General features: G+C 48.9%; 1 protein-coding gene across 2 annotated transcripts in view; it reads right to left on the bottom strand.

Annotated features, from left to right (window-relative positions):
* The window catches only part of MAST3 (microtubule associated serine/threonine kinase 3), a 110,298-nt gene extending 89,352 nt beyond the window's left edge, over nucleotides 1–20,946 (bottom strand). Inside the window, exons 1-2 of one of the 2 annotated variants that reach the window (XM_038772172.1) lie at nucleotides 20,879–20,946; nucleotides 4,937–4,968 (exon numbers count right to left, since the gene is read on the bottom strand). In XM_038772172.1, the coding sequence (XP_038628100.1) occupies nucleotides 4,937–4,968; nucleotides 20,879–20,917 (71 nt within the window). In that variant the 5' untranslated portion in view covers nucleotides 20,918–20,946. Of the gene's footprint in view, nucleotides 1–488; nucleotides 537–4,936; nucleotides 4,969–20,878 lie in introns of those variants that run through there. The other variant, XM_038772169.1, reaches the window with a different exon arrangement.
* Nucleotides 20,947–21,771: the final 825 nt, after the last annotated feature.

The following is a 21,771-nucleotide window of genomic DNA, read 5'->3' as shown; positions in this document are numbered from 1 at the left end:
GCTTCAGGAAATGCGCAACAGGTCCAAGCCGTTTGAACGGCGGTTTGGGACACAAAATGGGGGACGGGCCCAGAACAGCGCCCCGATGGCTGCCCCGCCCCCCTGGGCTCCCCGACTTCGCTCTGCCCCAAGACCCGTCCCGTCGTAAACCCGCTACGTTGGGGGCTCCCTCCCCTCCACGGGGAGCCCCCAATGTCGCGGGGCTTCCCCCACCTCCCTCTCCTGTGCCCCGCGGCTCCGGCTCATCCTGCCCTTCCGAGACCATCGCTGTCCCCCAAACCCGCCCGGCGCGGAGACACCGACACCTGGCCTCCTCCTCCTCCCTTCACCTGTTCCCAGCCTCGGGGCGGCCTTACCCCGCCCTCGGCTCTTCTCCTAGGGACCCCGGTACCCGCCCCGCCGGCCCGTCCCAGTTCCCTCCCCCCCGCCGCCACCCGCCCCCGCTCCAACTCTCCTCCTTCCCCGCTCCCCGCCCGCAGGGTACTCACTCCAAGGTCAGGGACGGGATTTTCAGTTTGTCTCGCCGGGACTTCATGGCTGCGGGCGGCCGCCTCCCCGCCCCCCCCCCCCGCAACTGCCCCACTGCCTACGCTACCCCCCCCACCCGACTCCCTCCCCACCCCCTCCCGCGCGCGGCTGGCGCGAGGACGGCTAGGCGCCGCGCGCACAGCCGGGGGCCGCCCGCGCACCCGGCCGGAGCGCGGAGAGCGGGAGCGGGGAGGAGCACCGCACATCCACGCTCAGGCCGGCCGCCTGCCTGCCCACCCGCCCGTCCCTCCCCTCGCCACTGTCATCCGCCCCCGCCTCCCCCTCAGTACGGGGCCGGTCCCCGGCGACGAGCGCTGGCCCCGAGCCCCAGCCCACAGATGCGCCCGCCCCCCGCGGCGGCAGCAACAGCAGCCACCGTCAACCGGAGGAAGGAAATAGAAAATGGGGAACTGGGGCCTGGGGTGCCACCAAGGGGAGGCGAGCGGTGCAAAGGGACCGGTGTCTCTCCCAGGTGGGACCCGTAGCCCAGGGGGATTCCCCACCCTCGGGGGAGGGGGTCTCCCAGGTGGGACCCATGGCCCGGGGGTTTCCCCAGGCTCGGGGGAGCCTCGGGCCAGGTACGTCACACCTGCGTTCCACGAACGCTGCCAGGGAGAGCCCCAAGGGGCACCACGCAGCTCCGACAGCCGCCTCCACCTCAGGATGGGAGGTGGGAGAGCGGCAGAAAACCCCGAGACTCAGAATGGGGAGGGGCCAATGGGGGGGGGGCGGGGATGCACCCAGGTCCCTCCAGGCACGACTCCTCAGTACGCACCCCCGCACCCCCTCCTTCTCCCAGCCAGGTGAGCTGTGAGTAATAAAGAAAATAAGGTGCTGCGCTGCGGAGGCGGCAGGTGCCGGGAGATGAGGTGCCAGGAGATGCAAAGCCGTGAGGTCCCTCCTGCACCTGGGAAAGAAGCGGGGATCATTCCCCACTTCTTACCCCTCGCCACAGGCCTAGTCACGACTTCCTCAGACTCCATAGACTGGCTGCCGTCGTGGGACGAGGCTGCCCGCCTTCTCGCCAGTTAGCCAGAACTCTTAGACAGCCCCTGCTCTTACATGAGAGGCTGCACAGGCGATTACTTCGTGCCCTAAAGAGGCTCAGTTGACAAACATGGGTCTAGATGGTTCTGACCATTTTACAGGTTGTGAAACTGTGGCACAGAGCATCCAGATGTAAAATGTACCCAGCTGCTGGAGCCAGAATTAGATCAGTGCCTTCCTGGAGTTTCCACTCTGAGTGGCACAGGTTCAGAGAGGTGCCTTCTGAAGTAGGAAAGGGCATGGTGGCCTTCGATTTTCCCCAACCCCCGGCTCCAGATAGAAGGTGAATGCACGAAGTGTGGCAAAGAACCATGCTTTCTTCAGCACCCAGCCTTCCCCACTGGACCCAGTTCAGCTTGTTCTCGCAGCCGGGCCGGTTCCTCTGCAGCCGCCTCCTCCCTCCCCCAGAGTATCTTTTCTTTTGGCAGAGTGCTAGGGAGTGGGAGCTGTGTAGCTGAGCTGTTTGTTGCCAATTTAGCCTCAGGGAGGGGCCCATATGGTGTGCCTTTTCTCAGGGGTGAGCAGGGACCCTGGGGGGACCCTGACAGCACTCCCTTCCCCTTCTCAAGCTCCCCTGATAAAGCATTGGTTCAGAAATAGCTCCAAAGTTAGAGTAGCTGGACTTGGGCTCAGCAGTGCCACTGGAAATGGGGGTGGGGAGCAGTAACAGTCTGACCCTTTGATAATTATGTTGGCATAAACCTAGCACAGGACTGTTGCTCCTATGTCACAGACCCACGGTAAAATCTGTAGCTCTCCAGTCCCCTATTACAGACTGGATAGATGCAAGACAATCCAGAGGTCAAAGAGCAGATTTCCTCCCCACCACCCCTTTCATATCTGGGCTGTGTCACACTCCTTAGTTAATCCCTACTTTCTTTACAGCATGGCTCAGTGGAAAGAGCACGGGCTTTGGAGTCAGAGGTCATGGGTTCAAATCCCAGCTCCGCCACTTGTCAGCTGTGTGACTTTGGGCAAGTCACTCAACTTCTCTGTGCCTCAGTTACCTCATCTGTAAAATGGGGATGAAAACTGTGAGCCCCCCACAGGACAACCTGATCACCTTGTAACCTCCCCAGTGCTTAGAACAGTGTTTTTACATAGTAAGCGCTTAATAAATGCTATCATTATTATTATTATTTACAACACACCCAGGAAAATCTAAGTGGAGCCTTCACCTCCTATAACCCACTCTGGCTGATGGGAAGTTACCAGGTGTATTTGCCTTAGGCTAGATATTTCTGTAAGAGTTTATCTGCTGTGCTCTCAGGTAAGAAGCACCTGGTGGACAAGGGGCAAAGCACAGGTTTCCCTGCCTCCAACCTCTTCCCACTGTCATCTACACTACAAGCTGCTGCCCAGATTATCTTCTTGAAGTGTCTCATCTCCTCTCTAATGGCTTCCCACTCCTCTCCGCAACCAGCAAAAACCCCTCACAATTGGTTTCAAGGCTCTCCACCTACTCTCTCCCTTTAACAAACCAGCCCTCTTCAACCTGCTACTCTCCAGCTTGCTCTCTTTGTTCCTGCAAGATAACCTTCCAACTGAACCTCTTTCTCCACTTTCCAGCCTCCATCCCCTTGCTCATGCTGTTCCCCTGGCCTGGAACTTCCTCCTCTCCAGTGGCATCTTAATCTGACAGACAATAATAATTATGGTATTTGTTAAGCACTTACTATGTGTCAAGCATTGTTCTAAGTGCTGGGGGAGACACAAGTTAAGTCAGACACAGTCCCTGCCCCAGTGGGACTCACAGTGTAAGTAGGAGAAAGAACAAGGATTGAATATCCATTTCACAAATGAGGAAACGGAGGCACAGGGAAGTGACTTGCCCACGTCGTCTGGCAGGTACATGGTGGAGTCTGGATTAGAACCCAGACCTTCTGATGCCCAGGCCTATGCTCTTTCCACTAGGCTATACTGCTCCTCACATATTGATTGATCAATTGATTGCACAGCACTGAACTGAGCACTTGGGAAAGTACAATACAACAGAGTTGGTAAACACTGCCCACAAGGAGATTACAGTCCATGACATTAAAATAAATTACAGAGAGGGGAAATAGAGTATAAGAAAGTTTACATAAGTGCTGTGGGGCTGGGTATCAACGTGTTGATGGGGTACACAGGCAAGTGCAGAGTTGACAAAGAGAGGAGGGCGGATAAAGGAAATGAGGGTTTAGTCAGGGTAGGCTTCTTGCAGGAGAGGTGATTATAGGAGGGTTTTGAAGGTGGGGAGGGTGGTGGATGAGAGAAAATCCCAGTAGTTCTCCAGACAGTCAGTTCCTATTAGGCTGTATCACAGATATATTCAGGAATCCCCCAGTGGAAGTCTCAGATCAGCTACAAGCCTGGCTGGGGTACAACCCCCTCGAGGATCTCTATTAGAATGGTTCCTCACGCTTTTGAACTGAGGGTCCCTGAGCCACTCAATATTTTCCTAGCTCCCCTCCTCGCAATAAAACTAGGTCATGCTATTAAACCAACTATTATTTCGATATGCCAGATTTTGATTGAATATTGTTGCTATAGATTCAGAGTCATATCTGGGAATACGTAGAAATAAACAATCAGTTTGTTGCCAAACCCTATCAAAAACAAATTTCAAAAGAATCAAAAACACAATTTTCAGAATTGCTTCACCTAGGAAATCAACATAAACTATTACCCTTTTTTATTCACCTTCATGAGACTCTTAGGATTGAGATTGACTGATAACCTTTAGTCAAAACTAGATTTCTTCAGTGGTCTATATGCTTTCCCTCTTACAGCAGGGGTCCTTACGGGACTGTATCCATTTAAAAACAAAGCAAGCAATCCTTAAAAGTAATTCTCCAGATTTCCACCTGGAGTTAAAATGAAAGGGGAGTCTTATGAATACTGACAAGTGACTTAAAAGTGTCCTGAATGAGCCAAAAGAAAGTGACCCAAAAGATCTGGCAGGGCCAAGTGAAAGTAAAGCCACTTTTTTAAAAAAGTGCTTACTATGTGCCAAGCATTGTCCTAAGCACTGGGGTTGATACAAGCTAATCAGATTGGACACAGCCCATGTCCCAGGTGGGCCTCAGTCTTAATTATGAGGCAACTGGGGCACAGAGAAGTGACTTGCCCAAGGTCACAGAGCAGACAAATGGAGGAGCTGGAATTAGAACCCAGGTCCTCTGACTCCCAGGCCTGTGCTCTTTCCACTAGGCCACGCTACTTCACTTTGAAAAGAAGACCTGTTCATAATCAACATTCATCCCTACATGTTCATTCATAGTAGGAACCAATACTTCACAATCCGGAGAACAGATTTCCTCATCAAGGCCAGGGTCTCTGACATTGAGAAAAATGACTAGGGCCAGAGGCTGGTACTTACGCCCTTCCTCGCCGGGGCAAACTCAGTTCCTTCTGCAAAGAGAAAAAGAAAGCTGTCAGTTGTAGTTGCTGGGTGGCCACTCGCAAGCTGGCAGAACCCCTCCGATGGCCAAGGGAGATTTTTCAAGAGATGACAAAGACCCCAGGCTAAGGAATCGCCTCTCACCAGGTCACCCAGAGGCAGGGATGGACATTTACTACTGAAAAGCAGCATGGTATAGTGGACAGAGCAATGCACCTGGAAGTCGGAAGGTCATGGGTTCTAATTCCGGCTCCTCCACTTGTCTGCTGTGGGACCTTGGGAAAGCCACTTCATTTCTCTGGGCCTCAATTACCTCATTTGTAAAATGGGGATTAAGACCATGAGCCCCATGTGGGACATGGACTGTGTCCAATCCGATTAGCTTATATCTACCCCAGTGTTTAGTACAGTTCCATTTAAAAAGAAAGGAGATGCCGGTCTCCACTCGGTTTCAACAGAGGTCTCCCACTTATCCTGAGGTCAGATTGCCTGCACCAGAAGAGTTTTGTTCATCTTTCTAGCCAGCTTCAATACCTGTGCCAGAGCTGTTTATTCACTAGCAGAGTAAGGGCTGTAGGTGGGGACAGCAAAGGTTAACCTGGGGAGCGTCTCTGGGTTTCATGGCCAATGTGGGCTCCCAGCATCACTTCTGGAAGGAGAGTCGACCGTCGACCGGACAAAGCAACATGTGGGAATGTGGGGCAGAGAGAGCACCTGAGAACATTGGTATCTTAGTGCTAGCTGGGGAGCACTCCTCTGATGTATCCTCTTATTCCTGAGGTGGAAGAGGGTAGCCATTTTGTGGGGGCCCGGCCCCATCTGCCCCTAGCTCCCTATGGCTACACGGCCCCTCTCATTTTTCCAGTAGCAGTCACTGGGGTAGAGAGATACAGGTGGGAGCGGAAACCTTAGTCTCCCCATGTCCAGGCCATAGCTACCAGCTGAGTGATCATGGCAGCTCCCTGCCACACCCTATGCCATGGGTTACAAGCACGTGGATGGGGTGTCAAAATGAAGTCTGAGATCCCCTGGCACCTAGGGGGATCATGGTATTTACAGGAGTTGGCTTCCCCCAGCCCAGTTCCCCCCTACACATACACCCACACACTGCCCCCGACATGCTCCTCTCCCATTTCCAGCAAGGAGATCCCGCCCACCTTTAGCATTTCAGTCTCTCCATTACTTCCATGGCTTTACTGATGAGTCAATTAGATTTCATTTCTTTTGTGTAACACAGAATAAGACACTGCTAGGGCCCTATGGATAATGAGGGATTGGTTTTTTTGCGGGGGGGGGGGGAGAGGAGAGGGGGCAGGGCGAGAAAGAAGTGTTCTTGCCTATGGAAAGGATGGTTTATTTTTTAAGTGGGGATCACTTAATGAGTCGAGAAATGCTCCTCTCGGCCCACATCAAAGCTTTTCTGGCAATACCCAGGAAGACGTTTACCATGGAAACTGGTGATGTCAGAGATTTCCAGCAACTCTGAGGAATACAAAAGATCCAGTTTCCCTTTTAAATGCAGCAAAGGGAGGCATTTTCGTCCGACTTTTCCCTCCAGAGGAGGCGTAGATGTTCGTCACAGCCTCACTTTCACAGTCCTGGGGCTCCAGCTCCCCACCTTCCGTTACGACCCCAAGGGCTTCTGGCTGCAGTAGAAGTGACAGGGCAGGACTCCACCACCCAAGGGGAGCAGAGGCATCGTCTGTTTAGATCATAACAATGTAAGATGGGCTGCTCCACTCTGCTCCTCCCACCCACAGTGCTCGCAGACTTCAACCTATTGAGCCCAAGGAGGGGGAAGAGATGGAGGGTCTAAATAGCACTTTGCATTTGCTCAGACTTCTTGGATCACTGAATCTGATTCTCCTATACTGAATGTGCGGGAATTGCATGGGAAAGGGATATTATAGACACACTCAACTCACCACTACCACATTGTAGTTTTACCCTACACAACCGCAGGATCCTGAACTTATGCTATGGGTAAAACCAAGCTCCTTCAATTGCTTGTCTCCAGTCCCTCCCTGAAGGATTCATTCAATCGTATTTACTGAGTAGCTCTTGGGAGAATACAATGCAACAATAAACAGACACATTCCCTGCCCATCCCTGAGGACACAGGGGACTGCCATTTCACCTGTCTCAGCTCCCCGAGGCTGGTCAGTAATGCCAGGCCCATAGTAAGTAGAACTAGAAGTGTGGAGCCCCCATGTTCAGTTTCCCTGGCTCAGGCCTCACCCCATTCCCCTCCCTCCCCATCCAGCACCTTCCTTGTTGCCCTCTACTACGCTTACTGTACTGACATGCTCCAGGTTAAAACCGGAGGCAGTGTGGCCTAATGGATAGAGCACGGGCCAGGAAGTCAGAAGGACCTGGGTCGCAGCATGGAGTAGCGGATACAGCACAGACCTGGGAGTCAGAAGGCCATGGGTTCTAATCCTGGTTCTGCCACTTGTCTGCTGTGTGACCTGAGGAGAGTCACATGACTTCTCTGTGCCTCAGTTAACTCATCTGTAAAATGGGGATTGAGACTGTGAGCCCCATGTGGGACAGAGCATGTGTCCAACCTGATTTGCCTGAATCCACCAGCGGCTGGCACATAGAAAGCGCTTAACAAATACCAAAATTATTATTACTAATTCCAGCTCCGCCACTTGTCTGCTGTTTTGGCTTGAGCATGTCGCTTAACTTCTCTGTGCTTCAGTTACCTTGTCAGTAAAATGGGGATTAAGACTGCGAGCCCCATGTGGGACATGTATTGTGTCCAACTTGATGAGTTTCTATTTTCCCCAGGGCTTAGTATAGTGCCTGGCCTCCTTCCTCTCCATCCCCTCCCGCCCCCCCCCGCCTTACCTCCTTCCCTTCCCCACAGCACCTGTATATATATATATATATATATGTACGTATTTATTACTCTATTTATTTATTTTACTTGTACATATCTATTCTATTTATTTTATTAATATGTTTTGTTTGGTTCTCTGTCTCCCCATTCTAGACTGTGAGCCCACTGTTGGGTAGGGACCGTCTCTGTGTGTTGCTGACTTGTACTTCCCAAGCGCTTAGTACTGTGCTCTGCACACAGTAAGCGCTCAATTAATACGATTGATTGATTGATAGTAAGCACTTAAATAACATAAAAAATAAAATACCAAAATTACCAAAATACCAAAACCCATTCCACAAAGTAACCACCCTGGAGTTGCCACCTGTGTGGCTTGCTGCCTTAGACCTCGCCTAGGCCCAGGGGCCAGTCCCAGATCTACAGGTAAACGATCAATGAGTGGTATTTATTGAACACTTACTGTGCGCAGAGCACTGTACTAAGAGTTTGGAAGAGTATAACACAACAGAGTTGGTAGAAATGTTCCCTACCAACAATGAGTTTGTAGTCTAGAGAGGGAGAGAGACTTGAAAATAAATTACAGATGCATATATAAGTGCTGTGGGACTGAGGGTGGGTGTGAGTACCAGTTGCTTAAAGGGTACAAATACAAGTGCAAAGACAACAAGAAGGGAGAAGGAGTAGGGGAAAGTAAATAAGTAAATCCTTCCCCACCCTCTCCCCAAATGGGCTGAGATTAAGTAATCAACAACGAGCCTCTCCCCCCTCCACCCTGCAGTTGGTGTCTGATTTCCAAGGTATTTAAGAGGCTCCTGAGCAGATTACCAAAGAAGTTGTTGAGCTGAGGAGCCCAATCAATTTAGAAATGGATGATGTAGATGTCCACGAGTTAATTGCATCTCATTCCAATTAATATAACCAAAGAAGTTGTTGAGCTGGGGAGGCCAATCAATTTAGAAGTGGATGATGCAGATGTCCACGAGTTAATTGCATCTCATTCCGATGAATCATTGCCCAAAGAGGACCTCATCGATCTTTGACAATCCAATGCATCACTGCAAGACACCAAAACAGATGCAGAAGTTATGGATTCCCTACCACCAGCTAAAATCTTGGGATTAAAAAGGCTCGTATCAGAAAGTGGATGAATTTATCATTGAAGAAGGCTACTCCTTATTCTAATGAAGAGAGGAGTTCAAAGGTGTTTTGTAGCAGCCAAAGTCTTTCCAAAGTGGATGTCATTACCACAGTCAGTAGAACAAGTTTCCACTTCTAGAAACTACCTTACTTTGCTGCTCTCCTACTTCAACCCAACACATACACTGTGCTTCTCTAATGCCAATTTACCCACTGTACCTCGATCTCGTCTATCTCATCACTGACCTCTCGCCCACATCCTGCCTCTGGACTGGAACGCCCTTCCTCCTCCTTGCTGGCAATTACTCTCTCCCCCTTCAAAGCCTTATAGAAGGCACATCTCCTCCAAGAGGCCTTCCCTGACAAAGCCCTCCTTTCCCCTTCTGTGTCTCCCTTGCACTTGGATTTGCTCTCTTTATTCACCCCTTATCAGCCCCACAGCACTATGTACATATTTATAATTTATTTATATTAATGTCTATCTCCCCCACTAGACTGTAAGCTCACTGTCGGCAGGGAACATGTCTACCAACTCTGTTATACTGCCTTCCCCCATGCTCCTAGTACAGTGCTCTGCACACAGTAAGCACTCAATAAATACGATTGAGCCTTTTGCAAAGATTCATAATCGCACTAAAACTCCTCGTTTAATATTGTGACATTACACATTCAATTACCAGAATATAAAGATTAAACAAGAGTTTAGTGACTTTTTCATCACAGCATCAGTCAATCGTATTGAGCACTTACTGTGTGCAGAGCCCAGTACTGAACGCTTGGGAGAGTACAATATAACAGTTGGTAGACACGTTCCCTGCCTATAAGGAGTATATAAGCATATAAAGGAATTTTATGTTAGTTTTTCCTGAGGTTCTGGAACAGATCCTAATATATGAAATGTAAGTCTATGGAAAAACATACCCCACAGTGCAACCATTCATAATGCAAGCACGTTTTCAAGGAACTTAACTTGGTGCCTGCTTGCACTGTTGAACCCATTTGGTGTTTTTCTGTCATTATCCCACAAGCGTGGCCTAGTGGAAAGAGCCCAGGCCTGGGAGTAGAGGATCTGGGTTCTAATCTCAGCTCTGCCACTTGTCTGCTGTGTGACCTTGGGCAAATTACTTAACTTCTTTGGCCCTCAGTTACCTCATCTGTAAAATGGGGATTAAGATTGTGAGCCCCATGAAGGACAGGGACACTGTCCAACCTGATTAGCTTGTATCTACTCTGTCGCTTAGCACAGTGCCTGGCACATAGTAAAGGCATAACATACCATAAAAAAAAGAAAGAGAGAGAGCACGATCCAGAGTGGGTAGCAGGGAATGGGACAATAGGAACCTAGCACCTTTCTCCCCCTTCACATTGTACTTTCTGGGTAAGCTATGAAGAGTCTCCAAGCTTCTGAAAATGGAAATCACCTATCTGTAGCTGCAAAGTGCTGGCAGACCAGCTAGGTAAAAAGGAGCCTCCAGGAGTCATTGTTCCAATATGGAACCATAGGGTCATGGTGCTGAAAGGGACTTTGAGAGAGGCTTTCACCTAAAGCAGCTATATCTAGGTATCCTTTTCTTAAAAATTTCCAGGGGAAAGCCCCCGATCTTCCTTGGGAATGTTATAATAATAATAATGGCATTTATTAAGCACTTACTATGTGCAAAGCACTGTTCTAAGTGCTGTGGGGACACAAGGTGATCAGGTTGTCCCACGTGGGGCTCACAGTCTTAATCCCCATTTTCCAGATGAGGTAACTGAGGCACAGAGAAGTCAAGTGACTTGCCCAAAGTCACACAGCTGACAAGTGGCAGAGTCGGTATTCAAACCCATGACCTCGGACTCCAAAGCCCGTGCTCTTTTCACTGAGCCACGCTGCTTCCAGAATGTTGTTCCGGTGTCCTCAATCCCTTGAGTTACAAGTCCCTCCTGCTGTACCTTGGAACCCATTTCTTCATGCTCTTTCGGTAACAGAAATGGAACTCACCACCAGTCAGGTCACAGACCAGGGTGGCCCCATATATTGGCTTTGGGAGCCACAGAAGAGCAGCTTTCGAACTCCAAGTGGCACAAGACAGAAATGTTGGGGTGAGGTGGAGGCTAGCAATTGCTGGTGCTCTTCTCTGCCGCCCCCCACACCCACCCACCAAATAACTCCTCCTTCCAAACTCTCTCCTTCTTACATATCTGCTCCCCTCACCCTCCACACCCCAGCTCACACTCTTGGCTTCTTCTGAGCTCACCTTCTTATCATGCCTCACTCTCAATCCTCATACCTGAACCTTTGCTCACGCCCTTCCTGCTGCCTAGAACTCCCTCCCCATCTTCAAAGCCCCCTTGAAAATCCACCTGATGAATTTTCACCACCCCTGGATTTGTCACCCCCAAACACAATCCTTAGCACTTATAAATGAGGAAATTGAGACACAGAGCAGCTAAGTGACTACCCCAAGGTCATACAACTCCCAAGTCCACTGATTCCCATTCCCGTGCTCTTTCCACTAGGCCACACCGCTTCTACACCTATGCATATATCAATTTGCATACTCCAGTTATTTATTCTTTTTTTACACTCTTGCGATTACCAATTGTATCTATAGCATTCCTCCTGCTTCCACTGCCTGGGTATGACTCATGCCTACCTGTCTCCCCCATTAGAACTATAAGGCTCCTCAAGAGCACTGGTAAGGCTCCCAGATCTCTGGATAGGGTAGTTGCTCAATAATTATTTATTATTGAAACATACCATTTTACACACTTAATAATGGAGGACGAGGGAAGGACTATCTCTGGGGAAGTGGGGGAGGTGTGAACCAGGATGAGAAGACAGTTGGATGGAGAGCTCCAATCCTCTGGGAGGCACACACTGCTTTCATAAGAGCCAAGATTATTTAAGTCCCAGTTTGGTCCCCCATAGCTTTTTATATACTTGAAAACTTAGTAGCTCCTAAGCATCAAATAAACAGTCAGGCCACCTTCCCATTTGATCGTTGTAAGTACCTCTCCCCGCCCCCCACCAAAAATAAAACTGCTTCATTATAAATCAATCCACTGATTGTATTTATTGAGCGCTTACTGTGTGCAGAGCACTGTACTAAGCGCTTGGGAGAATATGATATAATAACAGAGTTGGTAGACTCTGACCACAAGGAGGTTACAGTCTAGAGGGGGAGGCCGACATTAATATAAATAAATGAACTATGGATATGTACATAAGTGCTGTGGGGCTGAGGAAGGGGGTGAACAAAGGGAGCAAATCAGGGTGACACAGAAGGGAGTGGGAGAATCAATGATACAACTTGTTCAAGTGAAGATGTACTATTTAGTTGTTTCATCTGTTGAGTTGACAGTTGAGTAGCTAGTCCATCTTTTGACCTCTGATCTCTTGACCCCATCCAATTTTCTCAACTCATCATGCCCCATGTAGCCTCCATACCTAAACTACCTTCCCTTGATGACCAAATCAATGTTCTCAACACCACGTTCTCTACTGAACTCAACTCACTCACTCCCTATCCCTTTGTCCATCTTGTACCACTAACCCACAGCCCTGGATCACCTCCACAGTCCGCCTCCTTCGCTCTTGTGCATGAGCTGCAGAGCACTGCTGGCGGAAAACTAGATATTAGGCTGACTTCATCCACTTCAAGTTTATCTGTGTGTTTTAACTCTACCCAGCAAAATTATTTCTCCATCTTTATTGACACCCATGCCCACTGCCCTCTTCGGTTGATCCAGATATTTCACTCCCTCAAACTCTCTGTCCCGCCACGTCCCCCGTCCCTTGCCCCTAATGACCCTACTTTATTGGGAAAATTGACACTATCAGGCATGATCTCCCTAAAATCTCCCCTGCCTCTCCCCAGTCCCTTCCAGCCCCTGCCCCTTCAACTATCCCATCTTTCCCAAAAGTATCTCTAGAGGAAATCTCCTGCCGTCTCCCAAAATCCACCCCCTTCACCTGCACATCCAACCCCATTCTTTCACACCTTATCAAAACCCTTGCTCCCTCCTTTGCTCCCTAACTCCCACGCTTCAACTGTTCATTCTCCAATGGCTTCTTCCTCACTGCTTTCAAACGTGCCCACGTCTCCCCATCCTAAAAATCCCTCCCTTGATTCCATGGCTCCCTCCAGTTATCACCCCATCTCCCTCATACCATTCCTCTCCAAACTCCTTGAGTGAGTTGTCTACAGCTGCTGACAAGTTCCTCTCCTCCAATTTTCTCTTTGACCACCTCTAATCTGGCTTCCATCCCCTTCATTCCACAGAAACCGCCCTCTCAAAGGTCACAAATGACCTCCTTCCTTCCAAATCCAACGGCCTCTACTCCATCCTATTCCTCCTCGACGTCTCAGCTGCCTTTGACACTGTTGACCACCCCCTCCTCCTGGAAACATTATCCAACCTTGGCTTCACTGACACTGTCCTCTCCTGGTTCTCCTATCTCTCTGGCCGCTCATTCTCAGTCTCTTTCACGGGCTCCTCCTCTGCCTCCACCCCCTAACTGTGGGGGTTCCTTAAGGTTCAGTTCTGGGTCCCCTTCTATTCTCCATCTACATCCACTCCCTTGGAGAACTCATTCACTCCCATGGCTTCAACTACCACCTCTATGTGGATGATACCCAAATCTACATCTCCAACCCTATCCCTCCCTCACTGCAATCTCTCACTTCCTCCGGCCTTCAAGACTTCTCTACTTGGATGTCCTCCCCTCACCTCAAAATTAATATGTCTAAAACAGAACTTCTTATCTTCTCTCCCAAATCCTGTCCTCCCCATGACTTTCACATCACTGTACATGGCACCTCATCTCGCTACTTTCCTACTACAACCGACCCCACATACATTGCTCCTCTAATGCTAACCTTCTCACTGTGCTGATCTCGTCTACCTCACTGCTGACCTCTTGCCCACTTCCTGCCTCTGGCCTGGAACGCCCTCCCTTCTCATATCCTACAGAGAATTACTCTTCCCCACTTCAAAGCCTCATTGAAGGCACGTCTCCTCCAAGAGGCCTTCCCTGACTAAGCCCACCTTCTCTCTTCTCCCACTCCCTTCTGTGTAACCCTGACTTACTCTGTTCATTCATCCCCATCCCAAACCCACAGAATTTATGTACATATCTGTAATTTTATTTATTTGTATTGATGTCTGTCTCCCCCTGCTAGACTGTGAGCTCCTTGCAGGCAGGAATTGTCACTGTTTATTGTTATATTGTACTTACACAAGTGCTTAGTACAGTGCTCTGCATACAATAAGCACTTAATAAATACAATTGAATGAATGAATTAATGAATTTGATCTGTGACTGGGCTCAAACCACTATTTTTCTTGAAGACTGCAAACCCATGAAGGATGGAGACTTGTACGTGACCTGATGATCTTGTATCTACCCAGATGCTTAATACAGTGCTGGTCACATAGTAAGCATTTGACAATAATAATAATAACAATAATAATAATAATAATAATGCTCTCAAGGGTTTTGGCACTCAAATGAAGCAGACAGATCCAAAAACTTGGCATTATCCTTGACTCCTCTCTCTTTCAACCACCATATTCAGTCAGTCACTAAACCTTGTCAGATCTTTCTTCACAATACCTCCAGAAACTGCCCCTTTCTCCCCATCCAAACTGTCACCATGCTGGTCCAAGCAATCATCATATCCTGACTTAGCTACTGCACTATCCTCCTTATAGACCTTCCAGCCTCCAGCCTCTCCCTTCTCCAGTCTACACTTCACTCTGCTGCCCAGATTATTCTTCTAAAACATTATTCTATGCATGTCCCCCCACTCCTCAAAACCTGCCAATGGCTACCCTTTCCTCTCCACCTCAAGCAGAAACTCTTGGCTTTAAGGCATTCAACAAGCTTCCTCCCTCCTACTTACCCACTCTCTTTTCTCACTTCTCCCCCAACTCACCAGCTTCATGCTCAAGTTAACCTACTCGCTGTTCTGCCTCAAATGTCTTGCTCACATTTTCCCACTTGCCAGTAAACTCCCTCCTACTCACATCTGGCACACCAGAGCTCGCTCCATCCTCAAGGCCCTTTTGAAATCTTATCTCCTCCAGGAGGACTTCCCCAAATAATCTCTCATCTCTCCACCTTATTTCCCCCATACTGCCACTTCAGCACTTCCACTCGGGTACTCAACACCCCCAACCCACTGCATTTATGTATACATTCATTCAATCGCATATATTAGGTGCTATATTTGAACTCTGTTACTTCCCCCTTACTTACAGTTTATTTTTAATGTCTGTCTCCCCCACTAGACTGTATGTTCTTCAAGGGCAGGGACAATGTCTACTAACTCTACTGTTCATTCATCCAGTCAGTCGTTCAATCATATTTACTGAGCGCTTACTGTGTGCCAAGCACTGTACCTAAGCGCTTGGGAAAGTACAATACAACAATAAAGTGACATTCCCTGCCCAGTGAGCTTACTGTTCTCTCCCAAGTGCTTAGTACAGTGCCCTGCCCAGAGTAAATGTTCAATAAATACTACTGACTAATGGGGAAATCAAAATAAGCTGAGGTCCTGGGTTCCTACTCTGTGGCAGAGCTGGAAATCGAACCAGGCACTCAATCAGTGGTATTTGAGTGCTTACTGTGTGCAGGGCACTGTACTAAGCTCTTGGGAGAGTATAATACAACAGAGTTGGTAGGCACATTAGCTGCCCACAAGGAGCTGACAATCTAGTGAGTTCTGCTTTGCAGGAGTTCTCTCAAGTATGGAATCTCCCTCCAAATATGGCGTAGGAAGTTTCAAAAAGTTCAATGCAAAACTAGTTATATTCAAAATAAATAAGACAAATTCCAAGAACTGCTGTACTCTGAAAATTTTGATGAAGATGCAGCTTTCTCTGCTTTGGGGTGGTTTGATGGTTTTTTTTTTCATATCTGCTCTGACTCTCTGGCAAACAAAACTGGAAGTGACAAGAGTAATTCTATCTTCTACATCGTTTGGGTCAAGGAAGGAAGAATAGATCTGCCATGACTCTCTTATTTTTATCCCTTCCTGTTCCACCAAACTGTAATGTTTATTTTTCAGAGCAGGAGAAGTCAATCCTCTAACCAGCCCCTTTTCTGATGACATCATTGTGACAATGAATAACTGATGTTGACTTCATTTTGATCTACGAAAGTTGTCAATGCAGCAGAACATCTGCAGGCTGTTAGGCTTGTTCACTCACTGTACAGTCTGTTACTGACCTCTTGCATTTGATTGGTTTAGAGAGCATCCTCATTGTGTGGGTCAGCCAATGAATGATCGGATTGTCCTTTATGATGTGTTTTTTTTTTTTAACAAAGCAGATTTACTTTTACGAATAAACTGGTCCTGACTGGATAAAGCTTTAATGCTTTTAACTGAGAATGTCCAGGTTCAGGCTAATACTCAGCCATCTAGTAATCGGATTGGGGAGAAGAGACATCTACCACTGTCAATAATGTCACAGGCCATTAGGAAAGAGTTGCCAGAACCATCCTTGGAATTTATCATACAGAAAACAGTGTATATGTAATTGGAGTGTCTCTCCATAGCTATGAAAAGTTAATATTTGGATTGCCCCAAGGCTTCCTGGCCTAAAAGGAGGCATGGATTAGAAATTTAATATTTATTCTAAAATAATAATCTATGTGTCAAGCACTGTACTGAGCAATGGGGTAGATACAGATTAGACACAGTCCTTATCCCACCCAAGGTCCACAGACTAAAGGAGAAGGAGAACAGGTATTTCATCACCGTTCAACACCATCGCCCTCTAGACTATAAGCTCATTGTGGACAGGGAATGTGTCTATCATCTCTTATACCATAAAAAATGATAAATAATAATGATGGTATTTGTTAAGCGCTTACTATGTGCCACGCACTGTTCTGTGCACTGGGGTAGATACGAGGTAATCAGGTTGTCCCATGTGGGACTCACAGTCTCGATTGATTAATCCCCATTTTACAGATGAGGTAACTGAGGCACAGAGAAGTTAAATGACTTGCCCAAAGTCACACAGCTGACAGGGGGCAGAGCCAGGATTAGAACCCATGACCTCTGACTCCCAAGTCCATGTTCTTTCTACTAAGCCATGTTGCTTCTCACCCAAGCATTTACTACAGTATTCTGCACACAGTAAGTGCTCAATATAATTGATTGATTGATCAGACTGTGAGGCCCATGCAGGACAGGGACTGTGTCCAACCCGATTAACTTGTATCTACCCCAGAACTTAGAACAGTCCTTGACACATAGTAAGCACTTAACAAATACCATATGACAAACATTTTTCATATAAGGAAACTGAGGTCCAGAGAAGTGGAGTGACTTGCCCAAGGTCACACAGCAGGTAACTGGTGGAGTCAAAATTAGAACCTGGGTCCTCTGACACACACCCCTGCACTCTTTCCACTAGGCCACCAAACTGCTAGCCACTCAGCTAGCCATGGCAATTCTTTCTAGTGTATTAAGGTTCTGGTTTTGATCTAAGGAAGGAATTTCCATTGTCATTCAACCTAAAGCCGGATGCCTGCAGGATGGAGGGCTCAGGAAACCATCACTTTACAACTCAGAGGCTTGTCTGCTGAACTGCACCCCTGTCAAGTCACATCCTGCAGATGAATTTGAGCTTGCTCACAAATGAATGCATGAATCCAAATACAGGAGTGCAGACCCATCCACCCACACATTTGCTGACACCCCAGTCCATCTGCCCCCTCTTAATCCTCACAGATGGGAATTCACCCCGCTCTCCCTGTTGATGGGTTAACATCCACACACATAAAATTGCCCGGGTAGGGTGTGATAACAGAGCTTTTCTCTCCCCAGCTAGGTTGGGTGTGATGCGGGGGGGACACTCTCCAGACCCCCTCCCACATGTAGGGTTCACTGAATAAAGCAACTGCCAGATCGGTCAGGGGCTCAGTGATCTACACTGATACAGTGGCAAATAACTCTGCTCCTAGCTGTTGTCCCAAGAACAGCAAGGAAATTTCCCTCATGCCCTTTGGTGCTAATTCATTTGTGTTCTAAGACAGCAGACCCTGGTGTGGTTAACTCAATCAGAACTGAATGAAGGGCTTTACCCCTGGGGCCTGGCTGACCACAAATAGCCAAATTGAAAGAATCTGAACAGAATCTTCCTCCCTAGAGCTTTGAGGGAGGAAGGGGAGGAGGTCACATCTGTGCCCCTCACCCCAGAGTTGCCAAGCATAAAATGAATATGTCCAGTGAGGAGGGCATGGCTATCCCTCTTGAACAGATTGGCAAACTAAAAGCCCTGAGAAATGAAATGGTTTGTAGCAAGTTAAATAGCAAGATTTTAAAAAAAGTCAAACTGAGAAAGGAACCAAGAAGCCAGTGCCAGAGCATACTGTTGAAGCAATGCTGAAGCTGGAAAGGACTTCAAGGAGTCAGTTTTTTTGTTTTGTTTTCTATGGTATTTGTTGTGCCAGGTGCTATACTAAGTGGTTGGGTAGATACAAGCTAATCAAATTGGATACAGTCCCTGTCCCATATGGGGCGCACAGTCTTAATCCCCATTTCACAGACAAGGTAACTGAAGCCCAGACAAGTGAAGTGACTTGCCCAAAGTCACACAGCAGACAAGTGGTGGAGCCAGGATTAGAACCCAGGTCCTTCTGAGTCCCAGGCCTACGCTCTACCCACTAGGCCATGTTGTTTTTCAACTGGCACGGGCATCAGTTGGCATCAGGTTGTGATAAAGCTCCATTGGAGGTCTCCCAAGAAACCCTCCACTTGCCTTTATTATGATGATGATGATATATCTTGAACGCTGGCTCTGTGTCAAGCACTGTTCTAAGCACTAGTGTAGATACAAGTCAATCAGGTCAGATACAGTCCCACATGGGGCTCACAGTCTACATAGGAGGGGAACAGGTATTGAATCCCCATTTTAAAGATGAGGAAAAACTGAGGCACAGAGAAGTTAAATGACTTTCCCAAGGTCACCCAGGAGGCTGGGATTGGAACCCAGATCCTCTGACTCCCAGGTCCATGTTCTTTCCACTAGGCCCGGGGCATCTCAGTTCTTCTTTTTCTTGACATAACAGTAGTAATAGCATTTATTGAGTGCCCACTGGGGCCAGTGTACTGTACTAACCAAAGAGGTGACACACTCCTTGCCCACAAGGAATTTATATTTTGAGTGGGGGGAGTCAGATATGAAATGATTTAGAAAGAGAGTAATCATAGCAAATAATGGACTGTACAGTGAAACAACTTATGCACAGTGTACATAAGTGATAGACATGGCCGATGGGCAGATATGACTTAGGGTGCTGGGAATTAATTGGGGAAAGCTTGTCGAGGAGGTGGGATTTCAGGTGGGCTGTAACTCTTACGTTTCAGTGAAGTAGGCCTCAACACTTCAACGATATCAAGCCAGAAGGCTGACCAGAAAGCTAACAAAGAAGAGAGACACGGGAGTCCCTGGTCCTGTAGGTGGCTAGATTCTCTGGAGTCCCTGGCCTTGCAGATTCTCTCTGCATCTGTTATTATTTCCAAGGGTCTTTAGACTTCTTCCTCAATGCCTCTCAATGGCCCTCCTCATGGCCCTACCAGGGCTCAGTGAAGGCAGCAGTCTTATGAGTACTAAAGACAGGAGCACAGTGTTAAATTTGGAGCTCAACCCACAGCCACAGATCTAGAAACAAATGCACAGAGATAGGTTCAAGATAGGGTGTGTGTGTGTGGGGGGGAAAAACAGAAGGCCCAATCTATTTACCTCCTACCATCCCTGTAGTGTAATGTTGCAAAAACATCCCAGAATAAATCTTACTCGTCCCCTGCAAACCCAACACTCCAGCCTCTCCCCGGAATGTGGGAGTGGAGAAGAACAGGAAGAAAAAAAGGGAGCTGAAGTCACAGTAGGCTCTTTGAGGGGGAGAGGGGGCAGAAGGGAGTAGGAGAAAATTGAAGCAGAGCTGGAATACTAGGCAGGGTCCCTCACCACACCCACACACGCATACACACCCACCCCATGAGGAGGTCGAGGGACTGAGGGCAGCCTGGTCACCCTCTGAGCTCTCGGTTGGAGACAGTAGAAGAATACTACAGGTGACTTCTTGGGATGGCTCTTTGGCCCAATTCCTGGACTGAAGAGTAGCCATCCCCAGGAATCGGGCCAAAGAGCCATCCCAGGGCTGAGAACGTTTCCAAGTGATGTCACCAACTCCGGTTTTACCCCCAATCCAGGCCCTTCTGGTTCCCCTTAAACTCTGCGTACCTACCTCAGCGGGGATCAGCCCAGGCTCCCTGGCTACTGCTGCTAAGACTGTCTGAAGCCTGCCTCGTCTCCTGCTCTGCTTAAGTTTGGGGCTTCGCGGACAAAAGGGGAGCACGTTAAAACCTGACACCTCCTCTCAGTCTGTGAGGAGACTTTCCCACCTAAGGGCCCCGAAGGTTTCTCCAGATGGGTGGGGCGCTCCCATGGCCAGCACAGCTCGCAGGTGTCAGGGAGAAGAGATCTGTGCTGGAGGAAGTTACGTTTTCCTATGGCAAACCCCATCGAGAGCAGGGAGACAAGCGAAGTGGCTGCCCTCAACTCCAGGGGGTCACAAGGTCCTGGTCCCCAAGGCGGTCGAGAACGAATATGATTTAGTAGAGCCAGGTGTCCCCTGTCCCTTAACCTGTTCCTCCACCCCCCCCCCCCCCATGCATGTTCGAGGCTACCAGCTGATTCCTGCTGGAGTCTGGGGAGCCACGGACTGAGTTGCATAATTACCCCAGAACATGATGTTTTTTCAGCCCTCTATCAGGCGTCAGGTTGGGGACCCTCACGGGCAGAAGGTACCCGGTCCCATAGATCCGGTGGGACTGGCCCAGCGTGCAGAGGCAAGGGGGCTCAACAACTGCCAGCCTTGGTGCCTACCAGAATGCCCGGGCATTTTGAGAAGTTCCCAAGATTAAAGCGGGCCTCACCTGCAGCCCCCGGCGTCTCAGAATACTGGACTCATCCATGGTTCTTCTCTGCTTGTCCTCTCCCGGCTCTTTACCAGGTCTCCATGCCGTTCTAATAGTCTCTGCTGGGGCCAGCGGCAGAGTAAGTCTGGGTTTCCGCTCCTCTCTGCTGGATTGGGCGGTGGGAAGTCAGCTGATCGTCTTCAGACCTTAATGAACAGACAGAGCCCGCAGTCAGAGCCCCATATCCTGTCATCGGCGGCCGGCTGCGTTGCTGGGGAACACAAAAGCGATTGCTGGGGGGAGGAGAAGTGGCGGGGGGGGGGGGGGGTAGAAAAGAGGGGAGGAGGGGGCGAAGTGGAGGAAGGGGTGAGAAAGAGTGAGGAGATGAGAGGGGGATGTATGGGGAGGGGAGAAGGGGGAGAGGAATGGGGGAGGTGTGGGGAGGGGGGGAGAGGAGGGGAAGAGGGGTGGGGAGGAGGGGTAGAGGCATGGGAGGGAGGAGAGGGGGGATGGTGTGTGTCTGAGGGAGGAGGGGGGAATGGTAGGGAGGAGGTCGGGGGTGGCATAGGAGTGCCTGCTGACTGAACTTTAGGAAGTTACTGCTAAACCGGAAACACTTCCCCTCCTCCTCCCCCTTTTCCTCACCCCAGGAGAAACCTCAGAAAGCTTCCCCAAAACCTCAAAGTACCATTGCTCAGGGCTGTATTCCCCAATTTCAGCAGACCTGAAGAAGAGTGTCAGTCTTCCGGGAGGGGGTAGGGGAGAGGAGTGCTGCTTTAGCTAAATATCGCTCTTGGAAAAAGCCATTCATTGCTGGCTATTTCTGGCCCCTCATCCTCAGGTACCAGTTGGAGGCCCCACTGCTGACTGCTTCTCACTCTTATCAGTGGTAGTGAAAGGCCAAGAAACAG

This window comes from Tachyglossus aculeatus, chromosome X1 (genome assembly GCF_015852505.1).
Source record: "Tachyglossus aculeatus isolate mTacAcu1 chromosome X1, mTacAcu1.pri, whole genome shotgun sequence".
NCBI lineage: Eukaryota > Metazoa > Chordata > Mammalia > Monotremata > Tachyglossidae > Tachyglossus > Tachyglossus aculeatus.
Note: the sequence above shows the minus strand (reverse complement) of the source record. Positions and strands in the feature narration are given on the sequence as shown.